This window comes from Oreochromis niloticus, linkage group LG9, assembly GCF_001858045.2.
Source record: "Oreochromis niloticus isolate F11D_XX linkage group LG9, O_niloticus_UMD_NMBU, whole genome shotgun sequence".
NCBI lineage: Eukaryota > Metazoa > Chordata > Actinopteri > Cichliformes > Cichlidae > Oreochromis > Oreochromis niloticus.
Genome location: NC_031974.2, coordinates 33563406 through 33591138, shown reverse-complemented (window position 1 = coordinate 33591138; position 27733 = coordinate 33563406). Strand labels below are relative to the sequence as shown.

General features: G+C 42.4%; 3 protein-coding genes across 4 annotated transcripts in view; 1 reads left to right on the top strand and 2 right to left on the bottom strand.

Annotated features, from left to right (window-relative positions):
• The window catches only part of plppr5b (phospholipid phosphatase related 5b), a 125782-nt gene extending 122160 nt beyond the window's left edge, over positions 1 to 3622 (bottom strand). The window contains exon 1 of one of the 2 annotated variants that reach the window (XM_025910278.1): positions 2789 to 3622. In XM_025910278.1, the coding sequence (XP_025766063.1) occupies positions 2789 to 2992 (204 nt within the window). In that variant the 5' untranslated portion in view covers positions 2993 to 3622. The remainder of the gene's footprint in view (positions 1 to 2788) is intronic. The other variant, XM_025910279.1, reaches the window with a different exon arrangement.
• The window catches only part of LOC112847800 (syncytin-A-like), a 670150-nt gene that overhangs the window by 526014 nt on the left and 116403 nt on the right, over positions 1 to 27733 (bottom strand). The window lies entirely within an intron of this gene.
• The window catches only part of plppr4b (phospholipid phosphatase related 4b), a 55361-nt gene continuing 52830 nt past the window's right edge, over positions 25203 to 27733 (top strand). The window contains exons 1-2 of the mRNA XM_005456477.3: positions 25203 to 25322; positions 25885 to 26189. Coding sequence (XP_005456534.1) covers positions 25304 to 25322; positions 25885 to 26189 — 324 coding nt within the window. The 5' untranslated portion in view covers positions 25203 to 25303. The remainder of the gene's footprint in view (positions 25323 to 25884; positions 26190 to 27733) is intronic.

The window sequence follows — 27733 nt, the reverse complement described above, 5'->3', positions numbered from 1 at the left end:
CGCTCGCGCCGTCGGGACCCGTTGGGGACTTACATGGCCGCTCGCTTCCTCTCTCCTCAATCGCCAGCTTCCCAAGCAGCGGATGCTCTCCTCGACAGCTTCCTCCAGCCTCCGAATGTCTCTCTCCATTCCGGCGAGGGTGAGCTATCCCACTTCTGACACCAATGTGGCGAGCTCAGACACGGAGGAGACAGAGGTTTCTTGGGAGCACCCGTTTATTATTCTCTGCCGAGAACACTGCCGCTACCTCCCTCCTCAGCGCGGCAACAACAACAACAAAAAAAGGCGCTCTCTCACCGGAAAACACAGTCGCCGAGAGAGCGCGTCACTCATCACCATAACAACATGACAACAGAAACAGAACTATAATAACAGAACCCCAAAACAGCCCTGACCCGCTACAATATGGAAGAAGGACGCAACCCATAACGGCAATGCTCAGTGGCTAGTGGATCTGAGGACAGACCACAGCAACCTCCCTGAACAGGGTCCAGTAACCATCACAGTGGGAGACATCCAAGAAAGGGTCTCCAGTACGAAGAGGTGGACAGCACCAGGCCCTGATATGGTTCACGCCTGCTGGCTGAAGAAGCTGACTGCACTCCACGAGCGCCTGGCAACACAAATGAACGAGCTGCTAGTTGACGAGAGACACCCGAAATGAGTAACCGAAGGCCGGTCAGACCTGATCCTCAAGGACCCCCAGAAAGGACCGGTCCCCTCCAACTACCGACCAATAACCTGCCTCAGCACCACGTGGAAGCTCCTGTCAGGCATCATAGCAGCTAAGATGAACAGGTACATGGGTCAATACATGAGTGGGGCACAGAAAGGGATGGGCAAGAATACCAGAGTGAAACACCAGCTATACATACATATATATACACACATTTTATAGCACAGACACCTTTTAAACATTTTATTTCCATTTTAAATGATCTTTTTCATTGTTGATTTAGTATTATACTGCATGTATTATTATTATTATTATTATTATTAGCTATAAAATAAAAATTTCACAAGAACAAGGAGTGTGTCTGTGTGTGTGCGTGTGTCTGTGTGTTTGTGTGTGTGTGTGTGTATTTGCGTGTGTGTGTGTGTGTGTATGTGTGTGTGTGTATGTGTGTGTACTTGCGTGTGTGTGTGTGTATGTGTGTGTATTTGCGTGTGTGTGTGTGTGTGGGCTAGCAGCTGTAGCAGAGTTCGAGGCTCGCAGACAGTCCTGCATGAATCCAGAGCTATGTGTAAAAGCTCTGCCTGCACTGTCAGCGACTGCAACAGTAATGACTGCACTTAACATTCAAGCTGCACTGCACTGCTCGGGCTTGCATTTGATAATTTTAGTGCACAGTCGGCTTGTAATTGGAAAAGCTGATGAAAGAGCCGTTGGACATTAGCCAGGAAGCACGGTAAAGTCTACTGTGAGTCAGATACTAAGGAAAGGTTAAGATCAAGCAGGAAGCTGCAGGAGCTGCATCTGAGACATGTGAGAGCATCAAGGAGTGAAGTATGTATCATCTCCTTCTCTCCCAGATGATTCCCAGGTTTTATAACCTTTCAAAATTGTCACCTTTTAACTCTCTGAGTTCTGACAGGGATAATCATCTATGATCTTGTTACTGTATCTCAGTGAACATAGCTGTAATCCATCAAACAGATTAGTCTTAAAGCTACACAAGTCTGTAATTCAAAGACAGATGAAATGACTGTAAACTATTTATATTTACTATGTTACACACACTGGTGAGCTTGTTTGTTTTTTTTACCAACCTCATTTCCAGCATCTGCAGTCAGTAGTATACTCTACAGACGGACAGTTACAGAGTCAATCTAGCTGAGCATGCAGCAGCCAAAGAGGTACGCCAGCATAACATTATAAGCTGATAAGAGTTCATCACACTGATGGTTGTGATGCGGGTAGAGAGGAACTGCAGCAACTGTTATATTTGAGTCTGTTGACTCCACAGTGATTTCTCAGTTCAGCTTCTTTATTGCGTTTTAGCTTTTGCTTATTTCGGACATCCCAGCAAACGTGGCTGAAACAGTCAAAAGTTGCAACGATATGACAACAAAATCTGCAGCATAAACGTTAAAGTCAGGTCCACACACAACACTGCCCGTTTGTCCTTGGTGTGAGCGTTATAACATTTCTAACTTTCGTGATGTTCAATGTTTTGTTTGCTTTCTTTCTTCTAATTAATAAAACAATTTAAACTTGAAAATAAATAAAATATCAACGCTGAGAAAAGGTGGTCAGTGAATGGTCATTCATTCTATGATGAGATGTAATAAACATGAAAAAATCTTCAGTCTGGAGTGATGGAAAATAATGAATCAAATGCTCCATTTTATGATTTGGGGAACTGCTTCTTCCAGATTTTGTATTATATTTTGTACTAATGATCAAGCTGAAGACCGCACATCCTACATGGAAGCTGTGCCTTTAATAAAACACCAAAAACTTGTTACATCTCGTTCTGTGAATACTATGAATCAGACTGATCAGTGTGCATTACTGGGCAGATCTCATTAGCATATATTCTAATAATCCTTGATTATGCTGAAAGTCCTATTAGCTAGAGTGACTTTCTAAAAGCTCTTATTCAGCTCCAAGCCCAAAGAGGCAGCCACGGAGAAACAAACTGCACTGATGCATTTCATCAGTTCATCTTTCATCCTGCACTGCATGACTCCAGCGTGCAGCTACAGCGGCAGCCAGCCGTCGACAGTGTGACAGCATAATCAGTGTCAGCGAGGCTTGTTGCGGGCAGGTCAGGTGTGCACTCACCAGCAGCGTGGGCAGCCCGGCCACCGCGGCGTACAGCAGCACGGGTGGGACGGCGCTGCTGTCCTCCGGCCCCAGGTACGGTTTGGTGTACGTGGTGTCGTAGCAGAAGAAGCCCTGCACGTGCACGTTGAAGGTGTCGGTGTATTCGAAGTAGTAGGCCAACATGACGGTCCCGGCCATGATCACCAGCTGGAAATACAGCATGATGCACACGGAGAGCGTGAGACATTTAATTAGAACACAGTCCCTCTCTCTCTTCTATTCAGCCTCCTCCTCCTCCGCAGCGGCGTCCACTTCCGCTGAGCGGCTCATGACGGCTCGGCTGTGCGCCAGAAGCCTCCGTGACTGTGTTCAGCGCGTCCTCCACCCTCCGCTGCTGCCGCTGCACACTGACTGCGAGACAGGAGGGGAGGTGTGGGGGCGAGCGACGTGTGTGAGGGTGTGTCTGCGCGTAAGAGCTGAGAAGGCTTGGCTAAAAGCTTGACGTGATCCACGTGTGTGTGTGTGTGTGTGTGTGTGTGTGAACCATATGTGTGTTTAGCAGCAGAGAAAGGAGCAGCTGGAGAGAGAACGGAGAGACGGAATGATGCGCAGGGAGGGGCTGTGGACGTCATATGAGACTGCTCCGGGAAATGAGGAGATGAATAGAAGTGAATGAGAAGAAGGTGCATGATGCAAAGTCCCCATCTGGAGGGATGCAGATGTTCTCTGTGGCACATATGGCAGGTCACTTCCTGTCGGCGCGGATGAAAGAAAGATTCAGAACTTTAGTGAAAGAGTGCAAATCACTGTCTTTATGAGTTACAGGAGTCTCCTGTAGCAACATGTAACAACACAGCTGTGTCACTGTTTTTATCTGTTTATATATAATTATTTGATAATTAAAAAATGACATTCAACACATGAAAGCCTTTTTTTTTTTTTTTTACAAAGCTGTAACATAAAAGCTAAACTTTAAAATTCAACATTTAACAAAAGGAGAAATGTAAAAATCAAGTAAAAACAAGCATTTCACTTACAGAGAAAAACGGAGACTTATGAGCAACACTGTTCAGTAGGGGGGTCGTGTAATTGTTATGATTATGTAGTGGCTTTAGAAAAAAAACTTTAATCAGCCAAGATTGTTATTTTTTTCAGATGCTCCTGAACATAAGAGGTCATAAAAACTAAATATCTGTCATCTTTAAAACCCTGATGCAGAGCAGGAGAAAAACACTATCATGATGGAGGCAACAAATACTCATGATTCATATAAGACTGAAAATCGAGTGTTATATGTGATTTATAAAGTGTTAAAGCACTCTTTTCCGTGTGTGCTTTTGCTAATAGTAACTTTATTCTTTTTTGTTAATCAAGGATATAATCAAATATATTTTGAGTAGTAAAAATGTCTGGATTTTGAGGTGTGGACATGATCGATCATTGAACTTCATTTCTGGGAGTAAGAAGATCAGAACTGTGTAACCAACCTGTCAGTAGTTTTAAATGTTGTAATGGTTACACAGAATTATGATTCACATGTGATTTTGCTGATAATTAATTATGCTTAGTGCCAATCAGAATATACTCAGGCAGATATAATTGTGTTTAAGTTGACCAATGTAAAAATGTAATAATGATTCTAAAGACAGGTGGAACTGAAACAGCCTTGAGAGTTATGACGGTGTGAGGCGATGCACAGGACACTCTGACCTCTGACTTTAGTAAAAAGACGACTGCACTGAGTAAATTGTGATTAACTAACACAGACTTTTAAAGAAAAAGTATTGCTTTAACTGCTTTAAAAGGGATTATGCTAAAATGAGCGCTCTTGTGAGAATTTGCTAAAGACAAATCCAATTGAAGTAAAATAGCATAAAATTAAGAGATGAACTTAAATAATTTTAGTGAGCTGAAAGTGGCTGATGGAGAGGATAATGTGGTGTGGGTAGATATCAGTGTCTTTTATGTAACATCAGAGCATAAACTGGAGAACCTGGAGATGTTTGCTTCGTCTCCTGGGAACAAGAGTTCAGAAGATTGGATCTGAGACGTCCACCAATGGAAATTCCAGCAGAGACGTGAAGAAGGATCAAACTCGGTCCAAGTTTTGGACTTCTTGGCTTTTCCTGCTCATTTTGCTGGGTTGAATGATTCATTGAGAAGGACTTGAATCTTCATCACATTCAACTCTGAACTCTTATTCTCTCCAACCTCTCTCTCCCCAAAGATGAGAACAAAATCAGCTTGAGCTCAGGGCAGGTTACTCAGAGAAGTATAATTGATGTGATCGGATCATTATTCTGTTTTTATTATTAATTCATTTTGCTTTGCTTCAGCCAAATTGCTTGAATAAAACTTCCTGCATTTGTGAAACAGTGAAGGAAAATAAATCAGAGTATTAATTATTAATAGTGCAGATAGCTCTTACACATTACTGTAGCCCTTCAAATACAACAGATTCTTTGGGGCTAACCCTCCAAGCCTACTCAGGTTTTTGCTTATCTTATCAGTGCAATCAGGAAAGACAGCTGGATAATTTAGACGTAGTTAGTACTGGGCGAGTCCCACATCAGCTCCATCTGAACTCTGACTCGCCTGCTGCGTAATAATCATAGAATTAGAGGTTGGGACTTTTGTTATTTAAATCAGAGAGCTGAAAGACACCTCCTGTATACGGGTCGTGGGCCCTGAAGATCAACAATATACACTGAGTAATGATGGGAGAAGAGACCGGTGGGAACACAGCAAGAACAAACCAGGAGATTTGTATGAGATTTAATGAAATAAGAGTTAAACTTGATACAAATCACACAGAAGACAAGAGACTATCAAAATAAAACAGGAACTAACACTGAGTCACAGACTCAAACATTTAAACTTCACACAAGACACATTAACCTCCTAGGACCTGCCGTCCACATATGTGGACCAAAATACTAAATTTTGCTCTACAAGTGTCTGATATCCACTTACGAGGACGTTATACTGCCACTGTTCTATCGAAATTTACAGCCAATGTCCTCATATGTGGATCTCATTATTCTCAGAAACAAATCAGGTAATTCTTTGTTTTTACATTCATCAGGTCCCAATCAGTCCAAATAGTGAAGAGAAATTAAAAATGCATGCCATGAAAGAGTTCGGGTCTCAGGAGGTTAAAAGATAAAACACAGAGACGAGAGTCAGGGAACAGGAATGGAACACTAAAGGGAACTAATGAATATGGTCATCTATAACTAAACTGGAGACACAAATCATAAAACAGGAAATTAATACAGTGTTTAGAAAAAAACTTATAAGCACAAGGAAATAAAACTTAATGAGACAGTAAACTGCATAATTTTCAATAAACAACTGGAAAAAATGGGGCGTTGTAAAACGTCTGACTGATAGTGTACATAAAATCAAACTGTAGCCATGCAGTCTGTTCCCTCTGCTGTCTGTCTGTCTGTATTTTGTGGTCTCTGAGTTTTATGTCTCTTAATGTGCATATTTATTGTACTGATTGTCAATGCTTTTCTTCTGCATGTGTGGCGTCATAATAATGTAATAAAAATAATATGCAGGTTTTTACCTTCATTGTTTCACAAAAGGTTAAAAAGGAAATGTCCACAATTTGGGCTTTTGGATACAGAATATTTTAAAGCAATTTATCAGGAGCAAAGCAGAAGCCAAATGAAAAATTGCAAAAGATGCACTTATGTCTGTGTTCCATGCTGATATAATCCAACAGGAAAGCAGCAATACAACACCTTGGAAATACAATCCCTCACGAATATAATGGAAATCACAATGGAAAAGTACCTGATTCAATGAATATAAGGAAGTGAATCGCTGGCAGGATTCGTGGAGTGTTGATGATGAGACGCAGTCACAGGTGTGTCCAGATGTTATATCGGGAGGCTACTTTGATGAGTGAAAACATTTTGGTCTATAAATTGATTCCACGACTTCTTTTTAAACTCCAATTGCTAATCTGCACTATGCTTTCATTTCAGAGTGCAATCAGACATTAAACTGCATAATTTTCAATAAAAAACTGAAAAACTGTTGTGTTCTGAAACGTTTAACCCCATAATGTAAGGATTATGCGGAAGTTCAATCAGGAAACCATCAGCATTCTTGAGCTGTAATGCAGGCTTTCTCATGTCCTGTCCTTCGCCTACACCTTGCCTTATCACAGGCTCTGCCTCTCTGTTAGCTTCAGTAGCTGCCTTATCTCAGACTCTGTGCACTCTCCTGCCCTCAGGTGGCCCCTGAGGTATACTGCAGGCTCAGTCTCTGCTTTGCTTTATGCCTTTGTTATCCGGAGCCCTCCCTCAGTTTTCTCACTCATCATGATGCATGTTTATTCATGTTATGTCTGACCTTTCGTTCCACCTTCCTTTCAACACTTCACATCAGAGAGAGCAGCTAAACAGGACCACACAGTGAAAGGCTAATACGTTCAATTGTTGCTGTTTTACACCCAGTTATGGCCAATGAGTAGTGATGACATCCTTTGTGGAGTTCAGGAAGCAGAAGAGATATGGCCATAGTTCTTACTGGGTCTATACTTTTCATTTCATGCTTTAATGGCTTTAATGGAAGTATAAGTATATAAATGTTAAGTATACTTCTAACATTTGTAAGTACAGCGGTCCCTCGTTTATCGCGAGAGTTACGTTCTAAAAATAACCCACGATAGGTGAAATCCACAAAGTAGCCAACTTTATTTTTTACAATTATCATAGATGTTTTAAGGCTGTAAAACCCCTCCCTACACACTTTATACACTTTTCTCAGACAGGCATGAACATTTTCACACTTTTCTCTCTTGTTTAAACTCTCTGAAAGTTCAAACCTTCATGGGAAAATAAGTCCAGTATTATAAAATGAAACCAAAGATCAAACCCTGTTTTCAGGTCCAGAACATGAGAATAGAGCAACTGCCAGAGAATTCAGCATTCATGAATCAATGGTACGGAAGTGGAGGAAGCAAGAAGAATGAGTTGAGTTTGACTTGTCTGACGGTTACAGGAGACACGGCACAAGATTGCCTAACAATGGTCTACAGCCAATCAGGACGCAGAACACAATGCGCTGTAAGAAAAAAAAATCATGCAAAATTGCAGACAAAAGAAATCCGCGAAACAGCGAGGCTGCGTTATAGCGAGGGACCACTGTTTATATAAATGTTAGAAGTATTCACGTTCTAACATTTATTCACTACAGTTCTCTCTATTCAGACAGCACATGTTTCACGTCTGTGCCTGTGTTAATTACTATGTTGTGTTATCTGCCTTCAAAAGCAGAAACTTAAAGCAGGAATGTAAATGCTTTTTAAAAAAAAAAAAATTATAATTATATAATTATAATAATTAAATAAGTCCATGACCAGTACAAGTAACTCAATATACTACTTGTTCCACAGCAAAAAATAAAATAAAATAAAAACAAATAGAAATGTCTGATCAAAGCTGCTAAATCTGTTCAAAGTTAATCACAGAGTTCTGTCTTAGGAGTTTCAACACAGTGATAAAAGCAAAGGCGTGTGCTCTATACAAACTCACAAAGACCTGTCATGCATCAGTTGCTGAATTGCTGAGATGTGTGATTTGATTCTGTTGCCACCAGATGGTGACAAAAACCCACACCTGGCACAAAAGCAGCACTGTAGCTACAACAGTATCAACAAAAGCTGCAGATCATGAAAGTTGTTACTTCCAATCTGAGTGAAACACAAAGATCATTTTTGGATTGTGTTAGAAAGGTACAAAATCTCAGTACTGAATAACCATAATAAAACATTTAACCAAGCTAGACATGTTGATTCACAACTCTCCAGTAATTTGACTCAGGTACCGTTGTAATATATATAATGCAGTGCAACCTGGAACCTGGAAAATACCATCAGCTAATCAGAATTACTCATCCAACCCAAAATAGACTCTTAGGCACTGTTTTCTTCAACATTTCAGTAATAAGTGCACGTTAACCAGTCACTGACCCCAGTGCGTTTATTTATTTAATGGCTGTGGAAGAGTCCCAGTCTTAGCCAGTCACTGGGACTATATACTTTTAAAAACCACCATAAGAACGGTCAGCAGCAACAGAGTTGGTTCCAACCGTTCTCTTATTCTATTATTCAATTCAAACCTTTTTGTGGGGACATTTTTAGGTCAAATGTACAAAGACTCCTACAGGTGAGGTTGTGAACAGCAAGCACTCGAACTAGTTAGATTAGTCTCATTGTTTTAACAGGACAAAACGTAAACCAAAGTTTTCTGATGCAACTGAAAGTAGCCATCAATCCCATCTACTCATACCTTCATGAAACACGTCTTACCTCCCCTGTCAGAGATGTGAACCACTTCCTTCGCTCTTTTCTACTTGGTGGTTTTGAAGGCATGTTGACTTCTCTTCTTACCAGGGCAGCTAAAGAGAGACAAAAAAGATCAGAGAAGAAATGATCCAAATTTCATTATAAAGCTTCAGAAACATTGCAACATATTGCATTTACAGCTCTAAAGCCTGGAGCAGCTGTACTCCATGGAGAAACCTGACCACTGTTAGAAAGGCTCTGGGAACTAGATAAAATCATTTCCGAGTGAAATTTGCAATATGAACGATGAAAGCCCAAAATGTTGCCTGAAATCCCTAAAACAGTTTGAAATGTCCAAAACTGAACTTGCTGAATCAGCTTAATTGCAAAATATTATAAAGAAATATCAGCCAGCTAAAGAGTAAAAAGTACTAGTACCAAAAACTGAGTATTGTGGTAAGTAAAGGCAAAAATGAACTTCACTTCACAAAACTGCATTTTCAAAAATATAGAAAAAAGTAATATTTGAAGCTGAAGTGTATCAAACTAAAGAAGTACTGAAATAAACGCAGTACAAGAGAAACAGAAGTGACACAAACTCTGTTTGAATCCACAAATAGCCAGTTTCTGATTGGTCCACATTTGCCTAATGACATTTACAGAAAGCATTTTGAAACTATTTATTGATTTAATCTCAGCTTCACTGATAGACGACTGCTCTCTAACGTGTATAGCAGAGATGTTTCACTGAGTTACTTTTAATAATCCGAGTTAAGTCAAAGAAAGTGGCGAGCATGTTAGTGTGAAAAATACAGCACGCTTTACAGGACTTGAAGGTGTTAGAAGAAATGTCTCAGCTTCCTTGGAGTTGACTGCATGTTGGTCAGCTGGACTTCAGACATTAAGTATAGCCTGGATGAACCACAGAATACTAAATCAGCCACTCTGAATGGATGTAGATGGGATGATTTGCAAATGACTGGATTCTCATTGGATACAGACCTCAGCTGATCTGAATCTGTGATCCATCCTGCGGCAAAAGTCGACTTTGATGCTGATCCGTTACAAACCTGTGATACCTTCAGGTGAAAAATACACTGAGGTTCAGACTTTTCAGATGAAAAGTGTTAAATGTTGTCAAATGTTAAATGCAGACTGTCTGCATTGGATGGAAGAGGGCCGTGGTGACGTAAAAAGTCAAAAGAAAAGCCTGTTAGCATCAATAATGTTGCATAAATATTTCCTCAGTCAATTGATACCATTCACCAGTTTTTGGACCAATAAATATAAAATAATCTTTTTTTTACGTCACACTGTGAACTGAATTAAAAGCAAATACATTTTCACGAACACTGAACTCACAAAGAGCTCATTTTTTAAGTTTGTGTACTTTTCTCCATATTTAAACAGGTCTGTGGCTTCTTCAAGTGGGATTAATAAATATGTTTCAGTGAGCTTTTTCCATGAACTAATCATCAATGAAAACTGACGATGCAAAAGGACCTAATGTAATGTGGTGGCCCCTGAACACAAACAAGTAGATAGAGTCAAAGTGTGTAGTGGGGGTCTGGGCCAAATGGGCCGTAAGAGAGAAAAGGAAAACTAAAAACAAAAGAAAGGGGAGACGGTATAATAAAGAAAGGAAAGCAGAACAGAAATAGTCTGGCTGTGAGAATATCAGGCAAGAATCTTAACAGCTTGAAGATAAGCCAGCCTTTTTAAAGATGTTTCACTTTACATCCAAGAGACGTCTTCAGTTTTAAAAATAACATGTTAGAACTGAACAAGCTTCTTAAATGAGAGGTGAATGAACGTTCAGTCAGCTGAGATCCTACACAGACAACAAGAATGTTTCCAAAACTACAGCGATTAGTTTCACTTCCATTAAATGCAGTAAAGTGAAACAAACCTGTGCTGACGTTTTTTAAATATTACTGTTTCAAAGGTTAAAAGACGGACAGACACATATGCAGACAGCTTTAGTGAAGCTCCATATTTGTGGAGTTAGTTCCAAAGGAAAAAAGACTTAAAATTACAGGCAGACATTGTGTTTCTGCTCTCCACAGTTCTGTTACAACTCAAAGCAAACAGGTGGATTCATTTGATTCTGTTTTTAAAGCCAGTTTCTTCCAGCTCAGGGCCTTTGCAAAGATCATCTGCTGACATCGAGAAAATAATTCATGCCTTCATTTCACCCAAGCTTGATTATTGAATAGCCTTTGTTTTGGAATCGGACAGACTCCGCATTCTTGACTTGTCCGAAATGTGACACATAAAAAGGACCAAACTAACTATCCCCCGTTCTGGCTTCTCTAGACTGGCTACCTGTTAGTTTCAGAATTGATACTAAGATTTTATTGTTTGTTTTTGAGTCATTAAAATTAATTCTTACCTTTCTGAAGTTTGCTGACTTTGCCTTCTGTTTTTCTATATTTCCCTGCTCTGTGTTATTCTTTTTAGTTGCACAGGACTTTGGTCAACTCTTGTTGTTTTTAAATATACTTTAAAATAATTAGACTTGACTTCACCAGATTTGCAATAAATGAGAACACCCATGCAATAAAAGGCGATCTTCACCCTGATGTCTGTAAAAGGCAGCAGGCACCAACAGCACACGTCCTTTTGGACATCTCCAACACCATGCTGGAGTACAATGTTGTTTCATCGTGTTTCAAGTCTGCCACTCTGATTCAAGCTCCCAAAAAAATCCACCATTACATGTGGCAATGACTACCACCCTGAAGAAGTGCTTCGAGAGGCTGGCAAAGGACCACATCATCCCTTTTACTGCACCACGTATTCGTCACATTCAAGTTTGCTTACTGGCCAAACCTCTCCACAGAGGACACCATGTGCTCTTCACCTGAGCTCAGCACATCTGGAAGAGTTACGTCCAAATGCTGCTTGTTCACTCAAGCTCAGCAGCTGGTGAGTAAACGGACCTCCCGGGGTATCAGCACCCCTCATGCAGGGACCTCCTCACTGACAGAGCTCAGCATCTCTAAATGAAACATTTCATGTAAATACATTCACTGTCCAGTTCATTAGGTATACCTGCGAACATCTCATTAGCACAAATTAATCAGCCAATCACATGGCAGCAACTTATTTGTATTTTTGCATTTAGGCAGAGAGAATATTTTCTGAGTGATGTTAGAAGTGATTTTTATTGTAAAGGCTATATACCTCATAATTTGTGTCACATGTCTATGTTTTGTCCTGTGTTGCACACAGATGTGCACTGTAGTGTAGTTTTGGATTTAATTCAGTTCAATTCAATTCAATTTTATTTATACAGCGCCAAATCACAACAACAGTCACCTCAAGGTGCTTTATATTGTCAGGTAGACCCTACAATAACACATACATAGAAAAACCCAACAATCATATGACCCCCTATGAGCAAGCACTTCGGCGACAGTGGGAAGGAAAAACTCCCTTTTAACAGGAAGAAACCTCCGGCAGAACCAGGCTCAGGGAGGGGCGGGGCCATCTGCTGTGATTGGTTGGGGTGAGAGAAGGAAGACAGGATAAAGACATGCTGTGGAAGAGAGACAGAGATTAATAACGTGATTTGGACGGCTACACACAGATACTTCCAGACACACAAACAGAGAAAGACGCCTTCTCTGAGGAATGGGGGGGAGCTGACTCTACAGAAAAAACAGGGCAATAAATGAGGTGTTAGGGAACAGCCCCTTCTTTAACTGTACAGGCCTGACCGGAGAACAAGAGGTGGTTTTCATGGTAATGGGAGTGTTGTCTTCAAAAGGTTGATCTCTATATAAGGAGATGTCCACAGAGGTGCAGAGGAAGACACGTGAGCTGAGACCTAAGGCCACCCTTTCAACCAATCACGTTAATGTTCGGTTGCCGAGTGCAGCAGCCTCTGTCTCTGAGCCAGAGGGACGGAGGTCCGTGGTGCTATGTAAAACTCATTTGAAATTCTAACAGTTTGATAATAAATCTACCAATAAATTGATAATAAACTTGAGCATATTTGTCTTCTCTCATAAAAACCCAACAGTGGTAGTTCTCTGGGCAAAAATTCAAAATGTCAAAGCAGAAAGACTAGACTGCTTCAAGCTAACAGGAAGGACCAGTAAGTCAAAGAACCACTTCATACAACCCAGGTGTACAAAAAAGCATCTATCAGCGCTCTAGAGTGCGACCAATTTGGTTGCAAATGTGACCTAATTTCTCCTAGGTCGCACCGGTGCGACCAGCCAGAGTAAAAAAGACAAAAAAGTGTCCGCAACTCCATGTGGTCAACAACACACACACATTATGCTCTTATCATGGTCTAAACCAATCAGAGATAGTCAGGGGTGGGACCTCTCTGATTGGCCGTGGTCCAGACATTCCTGTCAGCCTACATGTATGTATGTTTGAAAGTGCAGGCGGATAGACAGAGGTGAGTACCAGGGGTGGGTTTCAATAATCGACTTTTCGATTAAAATAGATTTTAGCTTGAATAATGTTATATTGATTCATTAAATCCTGAATCGATTTTTAAATATAAATGTATTTTGCCAGAAATGCCAGGAGCTCACAAAACTATTTCAACAGCCACCAAACAGTTAAAACAGTAAATGAGAGCAGATACACAGATTCCACACAAAGACGTGAACGCAAAGCGTGGACCTGACGCATCAGTGAGATGTCGGCTTTCTCACATGACGGCACGTACACAGACACGCCGTCGGGGCTGAAAGTCAACGGCTCACACCAAATGTACTTCAAGAACAGTTTCCCATCTCAAATGTCTGTTTTCTGCATTATTCATTTGCTTATTACACACCAGTCGGCCATAAGCACAGCCGCTGTTTTTTTCCCCCCAAAAAATGTCCTCAGACAACAAAGCCTCATTTCTGCTGTTCAATACTGAAGAAATGTAAACTTTTTTAAATGATGCCAAATTGCAAAATGCTTAGCTGTGTCTGTAATCAAACCTCTGTAACTTTGCTCTGCTTCACTTCAGCAGCATCAGGTCATGTTCACATGTTAATTCATGGTTTTCTTTGTTTTTGTTCTACTGCAGAATATTTTTAAGGTTATCTGCTATAAAAAGGCAGGCAAGGAAAATCTGCTTCATGTTTTTCTGTTTTATCCTCAGTTACTTTGACACAAAGGCATCTGCTGTGATGCTCACACCTCTGATGAAGTCTGACATGTGTCAGTACTGATAAATGATCAGAATTATAATATTTCTGACTGTCTGAGGCAAAATCGAATCAAATCGAATGGATTATAGGAATCAGTGATGATACCCAGCCCTAGTGGCTCACAGAAGAAGATGTAGCTGTGGATAATGAGAAAAGATGAAAAGAACGATTGATAACTTTTTTGTTAAGGGCTGATCCATCTGAAATTCATAGCCAGTGCTGTGACACGGAGCCATCGACCTCTCAGGTTATGTCTATTGCTGGTTCGGAGACAGCATCAGATAACGAGCCACATACGATTGACTCCGAGCCAGAGCAGACTGAAAGTAAAAAGGAAAAGTATATATATTTGGAAGAGAGAGGCTTGACCAGGTTCCCTGGCTAAGATACAGTAAAGCTGGGCAGACACTGTGCGATTTTTTCAGTCGCGTTATTCGGCTTCAGCTCAAACTGCACGATTGACTCGCAGGGGTTAGAAGTTCGTAGGTCACGATGCAGGGTCTCACACTATATGGCCCGATGCTCTGATGCGACGTGAGTGCTCACACTGTGCGTCCATAAAATGAAGGTTATAATGGAAATTCTGTCGCTCGCTCTGCCTCTCTGTCTTTCGCTCACACAGACACACACCACCATCAACTTTGCTAAATTGCTAATGAAAAACATTGATCAGGCAGCTGTGATTGAGCAGCAGTGTAGATCCAACTATTTTCACGGTTGTTGTGGTCGTGATAATTTTGTGAGGCCACATCGAAAAGGCTCGGATGAGCTTTCCAAAGTTCTACAAGTGCCTCTATCGCTTGTGTCCAGATCACACGCTGCACTGCTGGCTACTCCGTCTTTTTCACCGACGTTTATGTGTTTGCGCGTGCACAGTGTGAGCGGCTTCGGTGACACCCTCACGATGGTCGGGAGGATTTCAAACAGGTTTGAAATCCTCCCGACCAAGCGATGGATGATCGGGAGCTGGTCGTGAGGTGTTAATGGCTTCTCGTTACCCCACGTATACTACACGACGCACGATGAAGGCCAAACTCGGGCCGATCAACAAAACGGTCGCATGACTGAAAAATCGGCTCAAAATGGGCCAAAAATCGCACAGTGTAAGCCCAGCATAAAGCTGACAACATGATGCACTGCATTTACTGCTGTGAGTGTGGAAAGACCAGTCACGAATGCAATACTGCATTTGTGACTGGCGCTAATACGTTTCAAACTGAAACGCTGAAAAAGCACAGTGTATCCAGAATACACATTATATGCTGCGATAGATGCACTGCCCAAGTGTCCCCTCCCCCCACTGCCTTTCAGCAGCAGGCAGCAGCAAACAGGTCGTCAGAGGAGCCAATGTGATGATTAAGTTTAACATTGTCTACAATATTACCAAAGAGTGCCAACACACTTTAAGCACTTTTTCAGTAACTTATCTTTCTTGTAGAACTGTGCTCCAAATAAATAATAATAATGGATTGCATTTATATAGCACTTTTCGAGACCCTCAAAGCGCTTTACAATTCCACTATTCATTCCCACACTGGTGGAGGCAGCTACAGTTGTAGCCACAGCTGCCCTGGGGCGCACTGACAGAGGCGAGGCTGCCATATCACGCCAATGGCCCCATCACCAGTAGGTGGTAGGTGAAGTGTCTTGCCCAAGGACACAAAGACCAAGACAGACAGAACTGGGGATCAAACCGGCAACCTTCCAGTTACAAGATGAGCTTCCCAATCCCCTGAACCACGGTCACGCCCCAATGAAGAACATTGTGTTGACAAGATTGTTAGTTAATCATTTACGAATCAACATTGGCTGTATGGACAGCAAATTTCCCCCCCAAAAATTGCACATGTAAAACTGCGATGTTAAGCGATGCGGTTGAAAAATTTGGGTGCACCTAACTTTTGTGCTGGTGCACCTAAGAAAAAAAGTTAGGCGCACCAGTGCAACCATGGCACAAAGTTAGTCTAGAGCCCTGATCTATGAAATGTTGAAGTAGACTGGCACACTGACCAACTGAGCATTATGTAAACATCACAGCCAACCTGAGTATTGTTGCTGATCATGTCCATCCCTTAAGGTCCCTAACCCTAACCCATCTGAATTTAAATAAAAATCACACAATCCAGTGCACCTGCATGCTGCATTTCAATTTCAATCATACATAAACATGAAATATATCTAAGTTACATATTTAAAAATCCATATTTAAAGGAAACAGAAAAAAAGGAAATATTGAATGGTTAATTGCTCAAATTACATTTTTTGTATCATGTGTGATGGAGATAAAGAATGCATGCTTAGTTCTGTCTGGAAAGCTTTATGGCTTAAAAAGAAACAGCAGAGGTTCTTTTTACAGTCTCTGCGATGATGTCGAAGCTCTGAGCAGAGCTGTACAAAACTTTTTAGAGGTGAGTGTACAGTACTGTGAACAATTTTCAAAATGAGTCATACAGAATTTAATTATCAAAAGTTACATTTTTATATTTACTAATATATACAATGATGAATCAGCCACAATTTCCTAATTATATCTGAGTATGATGGTAAATGGCCTGTAGCGCTTTACTTAGTCCTTAAGGACCCCAAAGCACTTTACACTACATTCAGTCATCCACCCATTCACACACACATTCACACACTGGTGATGGCAAGCTACATTGTAGCCACAGCTGCCCTGGGGCGCACTGACAGAGGTGATATCCATCCTTTCAACATGCTTTTACAGGCTAAATAAATAATCTAATAGATGCCTAATTATTTCCAACCACTATCAAAAACTTGTGAAATGCCTTTTATTGACATTTTCTTGTAAAGTTCATTGTTAAAGTTTTATGTGTCACGTTGAGACTTTGTTTTTTTGTTCAGCATTGTTGTGTAAAAGTGCTGAACACGCTGAGCCACCATCCTCAAACATCAGTGGAAGACACTGACATCCAAAGTGGATAAAAGAGGTCCCATCGATCCCTGCCACAGGTCTCGGTGATGACATAATAGCATTGATTTGAACACACAGGTGTGATCTGCTAAGTATGATGTTATCGAGGCTGTTGCAGATACCGACAAAGCTTTCTGACACCTCGGCGGAGACCAGCGGCTACCAGCGGCTACAGCGCATTAGGGCAGCAGACGCGGAGTCTCGTACCTTGGCCAGCTCCAGGAGTTTGCGCAGTCTCTCTGGAGCCTCTGTGGTTAACCGTCTGAGCGCAGCGCTGTCCGGTGTCTGCAGCTGACACAATGCCCAGGCCTACCGGCTCCGTCAGCCACCTTATCCCCTCAGACTTCCTGGGATTTTCCTAGTTTTAGTTACGGGACCCACAGTGCTGCACGATCGCGGATTCTGATTGCTGAGACGCATGCGCGGCTTACTTCGCGCGTCGCGGATATGAATGTTGCCTTCAGGTAGTGTCAGAAAAAGCTAAAAGAGAGAGGTGCCTAGAAAAAGAAAATAAATGAGCTAATTATATTATAGCAAAAACAAACAAACAAGTAAATAAACAAAAAAACATGTTGTTTTAATGCAAAAGTCGTCCTTTTGTGTTTCTACCATTTAAATCAAAAATAATACGGAGGTGGTTCTGGTGGTTACCACTTAACTATATTCTACTTTTTTAATCAATAGAAGTTTTTTTCCCGCATCTAATGTCATAAAACATCACTAATGCTAAATGCAGTGAATGCTGAGGAGCCATAATCATAAAAGGTGCACTGATAACGTCAATTATTTTGATTTTTTCATGAAAACATACTCATTCATAGCTTTTATGACAAGTAAAGTTTTATTGTGATCATGGCTTTTAAAGACTGCATAAAAAACTATATATTTATATGCAATCTATGTTTATTGGCTTTCAAACTCTGTCCTGTTTTAAATTCATTTTCCTCTCCAAAACATTTTGTTTATTACAAACTCAAACAGTTTTGGTTTCACTTAAGAAAATTGAAAGTTTGGTGTTTTCTTTTTTGAGTTTTCTGGAATTTTAAAGGGCATGAAGGCAGCATCACGTTTGCTGTAACTTGTATCTGTCCCAACAACAGTAACACGAGTTCTGGTGACACAGTCTCACACAGTGTGCATGTGGTGTCATCTTACCAAGCCAGCAGTCATGTAACGCTGGGAAGAAGCTAAAGTATCAAAGTTGAGAGTCTCATTCTGTACCTCTGTAATGGCACCTGCTCTCATTACAACAACAGCACACACACACTGTTAAACAGCCTAAGTAGCATATGGTGTCCTATTGTTCTGTGTGGTCTCAGATTAGAAGCATCCTGGAAATTAGAATCTGAGAAAATGTGATAAGAAGTCTGACAATACTAAATGTTAATTTACTCAAACTCATTTATAATACTACATCAGCAGTAAAAAGAAACCCAGTAAATTTGCAGCTGTTTAGTGTCCCCAGAGGTTTCACATGGTTTGTGTTCTGTTGGTCTGACAACAGAGACTTACTTAGACTTAGGTCCTCCTGCGCTGTTTGCATTGGGCGGCAGATCTCTGCCAGCATAATCGATCACCTGCCCCTGTCTAAGGTGTGTAACTCATCGATGAAAGTCCTCCACCATGTTGTACGGGGGCGGCCTGGATTGTGTCTTCCAAGGGGTGGGTTCCACGGGATGGTGATCTTGGGCAGTTGGTGCGGGAGTTGGCATAGAGTTTGACCTCCAAAACGCTGCTCAGTCACAGTGTCATGGAGAGGACGTGTGGCAGTCCGGCGGTGGACTTCTTCATTGGTGACATGGTCCCAGTAAGAGACCCGCAGGATCCGTCTTAGCCATTGGTGTGGAGCCACATTGAGTCTTTTGGCGATTTTGGCTGATGTTTTCCACGTCTCACAAGTGCAGATCACGGTAGGTATAATGATGGAATTGAGCAGACGAATCTTCGTCATCAGGTCGATCTTTGGACTTGACCAGATTGGCCAGAGCCGCTGGAAGACCGCACCCACTTTCACAATCCGACACACGACATAATGATCAGCATCTCCGTCGCTTGCAAGGAAGCTGCCCAGGTTGGTGAATTGGTTCACCTCCTCCAGAGATTGCTGTCCTACCATAACGAGATCCTGTGCCATCATGTAACCAATCCTCATGACGTTGGTCTGGTTTCTACTAATCCGCAAGCCCACTTTGGCCGCCTCTTGCTCCAAGTTTTCATGTCATGGTCTTCATGTTCTTCCAGATATCAGCCACCAAAGCGACGTCATCCATGAAGTGGAGGTCCTTCAGAAGTGTTGGTGGACGCCAAGGTATCCCAAAGCCATCTTGGTCCATGGCAGTCTGCACAATGATAATAATAATAATAATAATAATAATAATAATGATACATTTTATTGGAGGGTGCCTTTCTAAAACCCAAGGTCACCCAAGGTTACAAAGAGAAAAAATATATCAATAAAACAGTAGATTAAAAATAGATTAAAATAAATTAAAATAGCAAAACAATAAACAAGATTTGAAAACAAGCAAAATTTGTATTAAAGTGAGTAAGCCAGTTTAAACATGTAGGGGGACACTGATTGAGGGTCTCTTTGAAGTGTTCCACCCCTGAAAACAGAGCCCTCTACTATAACAGGAGATTTTGTCATATCCAGGTAACTTCAGGGTTAATCCCGGGTTTTCTGCTACAAATATGCAGTGAATCAGGACTTAACTTGTGCTCTAATCTGGAAGCTAGCCTGCTTGTTAAGCCGCTCCATGCTAAAAGCACCAAATGTTGCAGGAATGTTTCATGTAATAATTTGGTAATTTAGAAAATGTATAAATGTAGATATACGTGATTCTATTCTGCTGCTGAGTGTATGTTCTTTAAGGCTCAGATAGAACTGAAGGCTGCATTCAGGACTTTATCACACTGGTACATAACGAGAGGGACCAAGAACAAGTGTGCACACATGTACACACAGACACAGCATCTCACTTCATGCTTGCTCTTCCCCTAGCCTCTTATGTCACTTATATTTCTGGTTTTATTATTGTCTTATTTGATATGATTTAGGGTCTTTGAGCACAAGCAGAGGCTTTTGCTTGGGAAGCAACTGTGACCTCGTTTTCAGGGTCAAACATTTCTTCTCTACCTAAAGTTAAACAGCTGAGAGCATCTTGAGGACTGCAGAGAAAAAGGTTTGATCTGTGGTGTTTTCACTGCTGAGGACTTTTGGACACAGGAGTGTGGACACAGGTCCTTATCGGGGTGGCTGTAGCTCAGGTGGCAGAGCAGCTCAGCCACTAACCAGAAGGTTGGTGGTTCGATCCCAGGCTGCTCCAGTCTGCATGCCAAATATCCTTGGGCAAGATACTAACCCCATGTTGCTCTCCGATGCGTCCATCGGAGCGTGAATGTGTACGAATGTTAGATAATTAGCACTTAGCTTACAAGAAGTGAATGAATTAGTTGTATAAGCGCTTTGAGTGCTCAGACAGAGTAGAAAAGCACTATATAAGAACCAGTCCATTTACCTTATTTACTTAGCTGCTGTTCACAGTTTAAAAAGTCTTCGTCAGAAAAAACACATTGAATCTCTACAGACATTACACACACACCACCTTTTTACCCACTAGGTGTCAGTTCTCTATGCTTCTTTTCCCTCTTTGGCCCTCTGTCCCCCTTTAACGGGTGGACCATATGTGATGATGACTGCTGTGTTTGAGCAATTGTCATAACATAAAAATTACAGACTGGTACTAAAGCTAATTCTCTGCCATTACTTTTCTAGCTTCCCCTGATCCCCATTCTGGTTGTTTCCTGCTTCTACCTTTGTGCTCAGACTAGAACCTCTGTCTGAGGGGCTTTTGACCTTTATTTCTCCAGCTACCAGTGTCTCTGCTCCTTTTCTTTCTTCAAACCTCAGGGGTCGATTACCCTTCAGTTCGTTGCATAGATCAGGGGATTTATTTTGCCCCTTGGCCGGGATCCATGTTTCTTTTGGGGTCTCAGCCGTGTCCCCCTTTCTTGACCAGACCCTCCTTGGTCTGGTGCTTCTGGATTTCCGCCAACCCCTTCGCGGTTATTGCTGTGGTTCTGGGATCCTCTTGAGCTGACTAGCAGGAGCCCAAATGGCATGACCCTTAACCCCAGTTGCTGTCTTGGCAGTCTCTGTGTCTGTCTCTGCTGCGAAAGATCCTTATATCTCCGTGACCTCGTCTGGTGTCTGTTCCTTCCTCTGTAAAACAGAAAAGGAAAACACCTCTCTACCTAGCCTTGATAATCTAATGTTGTTATCCATTGTTCTTCTAGTGATTCAAAGTTGGTTTAGAATATCATGTTCAGGACTCTCTGACCTAGAGAATTATTCTAATTATTATCTATGTGGAGCCAGTTGAGGTGGTTCGGGCATCTGACAAGGATGCCTCCTGGGCGCCTCCTGAGTGAGGTATTTGGGACATGTCCCACCGGGAGGAGGCCCCGGGGCAGACCCAGGACACGCTGGAGAGATTATATCTCTCAGATGGCCTGGGAACGCCTTGGTGTTCCCCCGGATAAGCTAGAGGAAGTGGCTGGGGAGAGGGAGGTCTGGGCTTCTCTGCTTGGGCTGCTGCCCCCGCGACCCGGCCCCGGGTAAGTGGAAGAAAATGGATGGATGGATTATCTATGTGTGTAAGCGTGTTTGCAGTTGCCCCTCTGCACTCTAAGTCATTTCCCACAATATATCAGTCCGGACAGTCACGCCGAACGAAGCTTATGACCTTCAAAAGACTGAGTGCCAACTCTCATGAGCACATTTGCAATGTGTGTATGAAAATGATTATAATCCCTTAGTTTAGTAAAAGAGATCAAACATTTCATCATGAACATTTTCCCTCCTTTCACAAAAAGCATGTGTTTCATTCAGCCTGCTGTCCCACAGTTTCCCCTCCTCCTTCTAAACACGATTCAGTTTATTTTAATCATTAAAGCTTAAACATGAAAATAATGATTTATGCTTAAATTTTACCAAAAAAGTCATAAAAATGATCACAGAAATCACTATTTCAATGTAAGTGTTCTTCATTGTATTTTGTTCTTGATTGTCTTTGAAAAACAAGACCTGACACAACAAATCCAGTAAAGGATTTTTTACCTGTTTGGTATAATAATCTGTCCTAACCTATTTTTATTTTAATGTTTCTTTCTGTACTTTATTTTCATTTTATGGGGGAAAGGTGCTGTCAGGCTTGTGCTGAGAGGACTGTGGTCATCCATCTGTTCATTTTCAGTCAACTTAAATTTCAGGAACAGGAACCTTTAGAGCTGCTCAGTTTTATTCATATAGCACCACTCAGCAGTCAACAAATGTTGTCTGAAGGCACTACAGTGTTAATCTAGCACAAGTGCTCACTCTGATTTCATTTGGTAATCAAAGGTGAGGTTTCCCTTTCCCTGGCGGGTCGCAGAGTATGGGGGTGCCTACTGGGGTCAGTGGGGAGCTGGCCACAGAGAGGGGCCACTTGCCCCTCCCTTCCTTCCCTCCCCATCTCCAGCAGCCTCCCTCTTCCCGCTCCACCACAATCACCCACACATGCAGGGCCTTGGGGTAAAGGTGTGTCACCAGGGTGCAGGGGAGGCACCCCCCCCTCTGTCCCCTTCTGGCTGCCTGTGCCTCAATTTTATCCCACAACTTAGACATTCACATTACTCACACTCTCATAACACATACATATAGGATCTTGGGGGTGGGCACGCTACACGGAATCCAAAAGACCATCAGGGTGTACAACCTCACCCCTGGCGTCGTTGCCCACCTCTCAATTTTAAATACACGTAGACATTGAGGGCTAGCAGGAGGGGCTATGCGCTTACCTGCTGGCAGGTAGCTCCATGCCCTCCTGGGTTTTAAATGCACCTTAGAACACACATACATCAACACTACATATGAGCGGGTGGAGGGAGGTTTGGAGTCTTCACACACCCCCGTTCTCTGTTGCCTGTTGGGGCAGGAGGAGTTGGCCGTCCGATTGGGGTCTGGAATGTGGGGCCTCCCTGCTGCTGCGGAGTCAGGGCGGTCTGCTTCTCCCCACCGCAGGGAAAAGGGTAACACCACCTGGGTCTGGGTGCAGTTTCCCCCTCTAGGGGCAAGGGTACCTAGACCTGGGGCTTAGAGTACGCTTGGGGAGTGTGATTGTGTGTACAGTGTCTATTTATGTCTGTCTCCATGTTGGGTGAGTGTTGAGTAATTGCATATGAGAGCATGAGGGTGGGAATGGATGTTTGTATCTGTGTGTGCCTGTTTGTCTGTGTCTATATGTCAGGTTGGGTATCAGACGCCACCTCTCTGGGGACATCTCAGGCCCTCCAAGGTATGGAGGCCTATCTCCCCCCACCACTCCCCTGCCAGTGGCAGACGCCCTCAGACATCGGTGGTTCTGGTGGTTCTTGGTGTCCGGGGATGGGCGTCCAGGTACGCACCGGCTCACTCCTGGTGGCTGCTTGTCGGGGCATGGAGCCTGGGGCTCGCTCGGGCCCCTTCGGGGGTGGGGTGCCCTTGGCCTCTCGGCCTGGGGCTCGGTCACTCAGGCACAGCTGGCTGCCGGCGGAGCTCATGGGCACGTCATTGCAACCCCCCTGGCTTCTGCTCCGCGGCTGCTGAGTGACCCCTCATCTGGGGCTCTCCTCAGCTCTTTCTGGGATAGTGGCGCGGCTGCCCCTCTGTTGGTCTTCCTTGGTCTCTTGTGTTCTGGGGGCCTCTGGATGTCTGGAGTCTTGATCTCCTCCATACCTGCTTCATGCCCTGGAGGACGGGGCAGTGCCCCCCCCACACCCTCTAGCAGATCATTACATGATGGAACCTTTTAAATACAAGCGCGCTCATGCTCACAGGTGTACACACGGGTGCTCACACACACAAACTACACCCTTTTTGGCTCCTACCTCAAAGCACACTGTGCGCTGTCGATCCTACGTGCTGCACAATAATATTCAATATTTAGTATTTACTGTTATATTCACATAGATCATCGAGATGATGTTGTTTATTATATTGCTCTCTTTTTTTGCTTGTTTTCTCTTTTTTCTTTCTCAACAGGTGATCCAGGTGATTGATATATGTATTTTTTGTCTGTTTGTTTTGTTGGTTTTTGTTTTTTGCCCTTTATCCCCGTCCCTCTTCCCCGCTCTTTTTCTTTCCCTCTTTCTTTCTCCCCTTTCTTTTCCCAGTCATGTCTGTCCCGTGTGTAGCAAGTGAAAATAAAATAAAATAAACAATAAAAACAAAGGTCAATCAAATAGACCAATACGGCAAGGACGGGATGTTCCATTTGGTAAAGTAAATCCGTTGGGCATCTTTCTTTGCCTTTAGACAATAATGCTGCCGGCAAAAGAACCAAATGGGACAGGCAAAAAAAAAAAAAGAAAAAAAAAATCAAAGGTGAGGTTTTTTCTTTTTCTTTTTTTTAACATAACTGACTACATTTATATACTGTTTCATCAGCACAACAACCTCAAGCTAGTGATCCTACCTTAAAGCTACTCTAGATATTATTAAATGTGCAAATATTGTAAAATATTGGTAAATTTTAGGTTTGTCAGCAGTAGCAGTTTTTGGGAATGTCATAGGCACCGATCGGTTTTCTATCGCCCATTTGCTGGGAGTAAGGCCGTCCTTCGTTTGCGAGGTGCGCCTGCTGCTTGCGGCAGAGGGAGGAGAGGGCGGGGCGGCGGGGGATTCTCTGGCTGGCTGGAGCAGCATCTAATAACCAACCCGCAAAATAAAGCAAAATAAAAACAAACACATTTCATTCATAATGTTGTAAATCCAAGCCCATTATGTATTCATGATTTGAATCCTGGGTTGTGCGAAATCCCAGAAATAAACCCTAGACAAAGCGAATCTGTGAACTAAGGTGTAGGTCTGTTAGGTTATGTTGTGGTGATCCTCGAGTTGAGGGATGGGTGTCATACTGGAGTGCAAAATTAAAACCAATGGAAGATGGACAAGATACAGGTAAGCAGATGTGTCATTGGATAATGGCAGGTCATCCTGAAACAAGGGGAGGGAATCCCCGGAGGGAGTGTTCGCCCAGGGGCCAAACAGGCTAGGACCGCCACTGTTTGTCAGGTATCCTGTTTGACGAAACCACGTTGGAGCTACTTGTATGATGGATGTATACGAAGGTATTTACATAAAGAAAAAATTATTTCAAAGAAAATAAAAATGCTGTTGTAATTGTGTAGAAATATGTGGTTAAGGATATAAATACGTACATTTAATGAGTTACGGTAAAAAGAAGTCCCTCCAAATGTTAATATAAACAGAAAATATCCGTTAATGGTACAAAAAATATAACTTGAATTTATCCGACATCCGTCGCCGATATCGGGCTTAATTTGATTTTGGGGGACGTTGGAAATGCCAGTTTTGGCATCATTTGGGAACAGCTTTCAAATACGTAAAGTTGCCTCTGATGTCGCTGCTGATGTGACGGTAAATATGAGGAACGCAAAGAGGGAAACCGATGTCAACGCTGTATTAAATACAGGGCAACAGTCGCGCAGATAAGGGCTGCTTATAACACCTAAGCGTGAGCAGCGTGTGGCAAAACAGGATTCAAATTATGTTTAAGAATATGTGAAACAGACGTTTTTGCCTGCACATCCACTTTGGTGGTCCACCGTCAGCCCTCAGTGCGTCTGCGCTCTCTCCCCCATTCTTTCCCCCTCTCGCTCTGTTGCTCAGGCGCTGTTCTCCACCTGACAGCAAGCGGAAAGAAACACACGGAACCGCGCTCCCAGCAGCTCACCAGCAGGTATAAAGGGTCGTGCTGGAGGGAGCATCGGGTGCCCGTGCTGAACGTTGCATACTGCTTTACACAGCGGCATGGAGCGCTCCTGATTCCAGCAGGACGCCTGGAGGAGCGCAGCCATTCTTTCATCGTTACATCTCGGATCTGTTTGGACGTTCAGAGGCCGACCATGTCTGTACGAGAGAAGATCCAGACTAAAGACAGCGTTAGCCTGCTGCCCTGCTTCTATTTCGTAGAGGTGAGTCAGGCTTTGCTTTGTACCTCCATCAAACGCCTGCTACAGTGAGGATGTCATGTGATTTGATCGTATTTATATCAGAGCTGCATTATTATACACGAGCCTCTATTAGTAGGTGCGTTATATGAAGCTATATAAAAATAGGTTATTCTAATTGGTCAGCATTAAAATGCAATAGCCTGTGATGAGCAAATGGCACGCGCGTTTTCATCGAGATTTTCATCCACTTAAAGTATGTGATAAAGCACAGCATCCCCTCTTTACCCCTCTGCTTGTGCTCAGCGCAGCCACCTGTTCTCATTATCAAAATAGGTCAAGTAAAAACCAATGGGCTGCTGCGCTTTTCTATTTTTTAAGTATGCAGCTGCAGCTATTGAATTTTATATTTCTGATATGTATGATATTAGCTGCTCACACAGTAAAACACTGACATCTCCACAATCAGCCGTGGTAATACACACAATATCACAACATAGCATCATTTTTTACTTTATTTATTTATTTTTTTTCTGATTTTCGTTGGATCCAATAGAAAGCAGAATGCAAACCACTAAATTACATTTTAAATGTTTGTGTTCATTCTCATGAGCATCAGTTATGACACCTAAACATTTCTGAAATATGTGATTTTTGAATGATACATGTCATAATCATCAGATTATGCAGAAATCATTGCACATTCTCACATTCAGCTGCTGTTTTTACCCCAACTTAGAATCGTTGACCTGCCATCGTTTTTCCAGCCAACCCCCAAAATACAAAATGAAAACACGCTGGTTTTAATTCCTTCTCAATTTAAAACATTTTAGTTGCTGGATAGTTTTTAGGCTGTGAGTATACGTCTAAGGGAATCATTTTCATTTTACAGTGTAGACCAACCAACTAGACCAAAAAGACCTTTGTCTAAGGACCTGGAATTAATCTCCTGCCTATTGTAACAAAAGGAAATCAAATGTCAAGTAAGAGGGTCTACACCAGGGGTGGGCAACCTCAGTCCACGAGGGCCGGTGTCCCTGCAGGTTTTAGATGTGTCCTTGAACCAACACAGCTGATTTAAATGGCTAAATTAGCTCCTCAACATGTCCTGAAGTTCTCCAGAGGCCTGGTAACGAACTAATCATGTGATTCAGGTGTGTTGACCCAAGGTGAGATCTAAAACCTGCAGGGACACCGGCCCTCGTGGACTGAGATTGCCCACCCCTGGTCTACACAAAACGCAGAATATTATGTAAAAAAAACAAAAAGTATGTAAGTGCATGTTAGGACTCTGTAAAGTTTAGTCAGTAAAAAGAAAGTACACCTGCCAGTTCTAAGGCTTCTTAGGAATAATAGCACAGTCTGAAGCACACTGGCACCAGATAATGGAAAGAATGAAGATATTACGAGGTTAGTTCAGGCCTCAGATGCTGTGGTGAGGAGTGAGGAAAGCTTCGGATAAACTAGTACCCAGAGACCTCAATGAACCGAAGCAATGTTTTAAAGAACAGTGGATCAAAATGAGTGTCGCTCACTATGTGTTTAAACACCTCTCTGCATTTAATTAT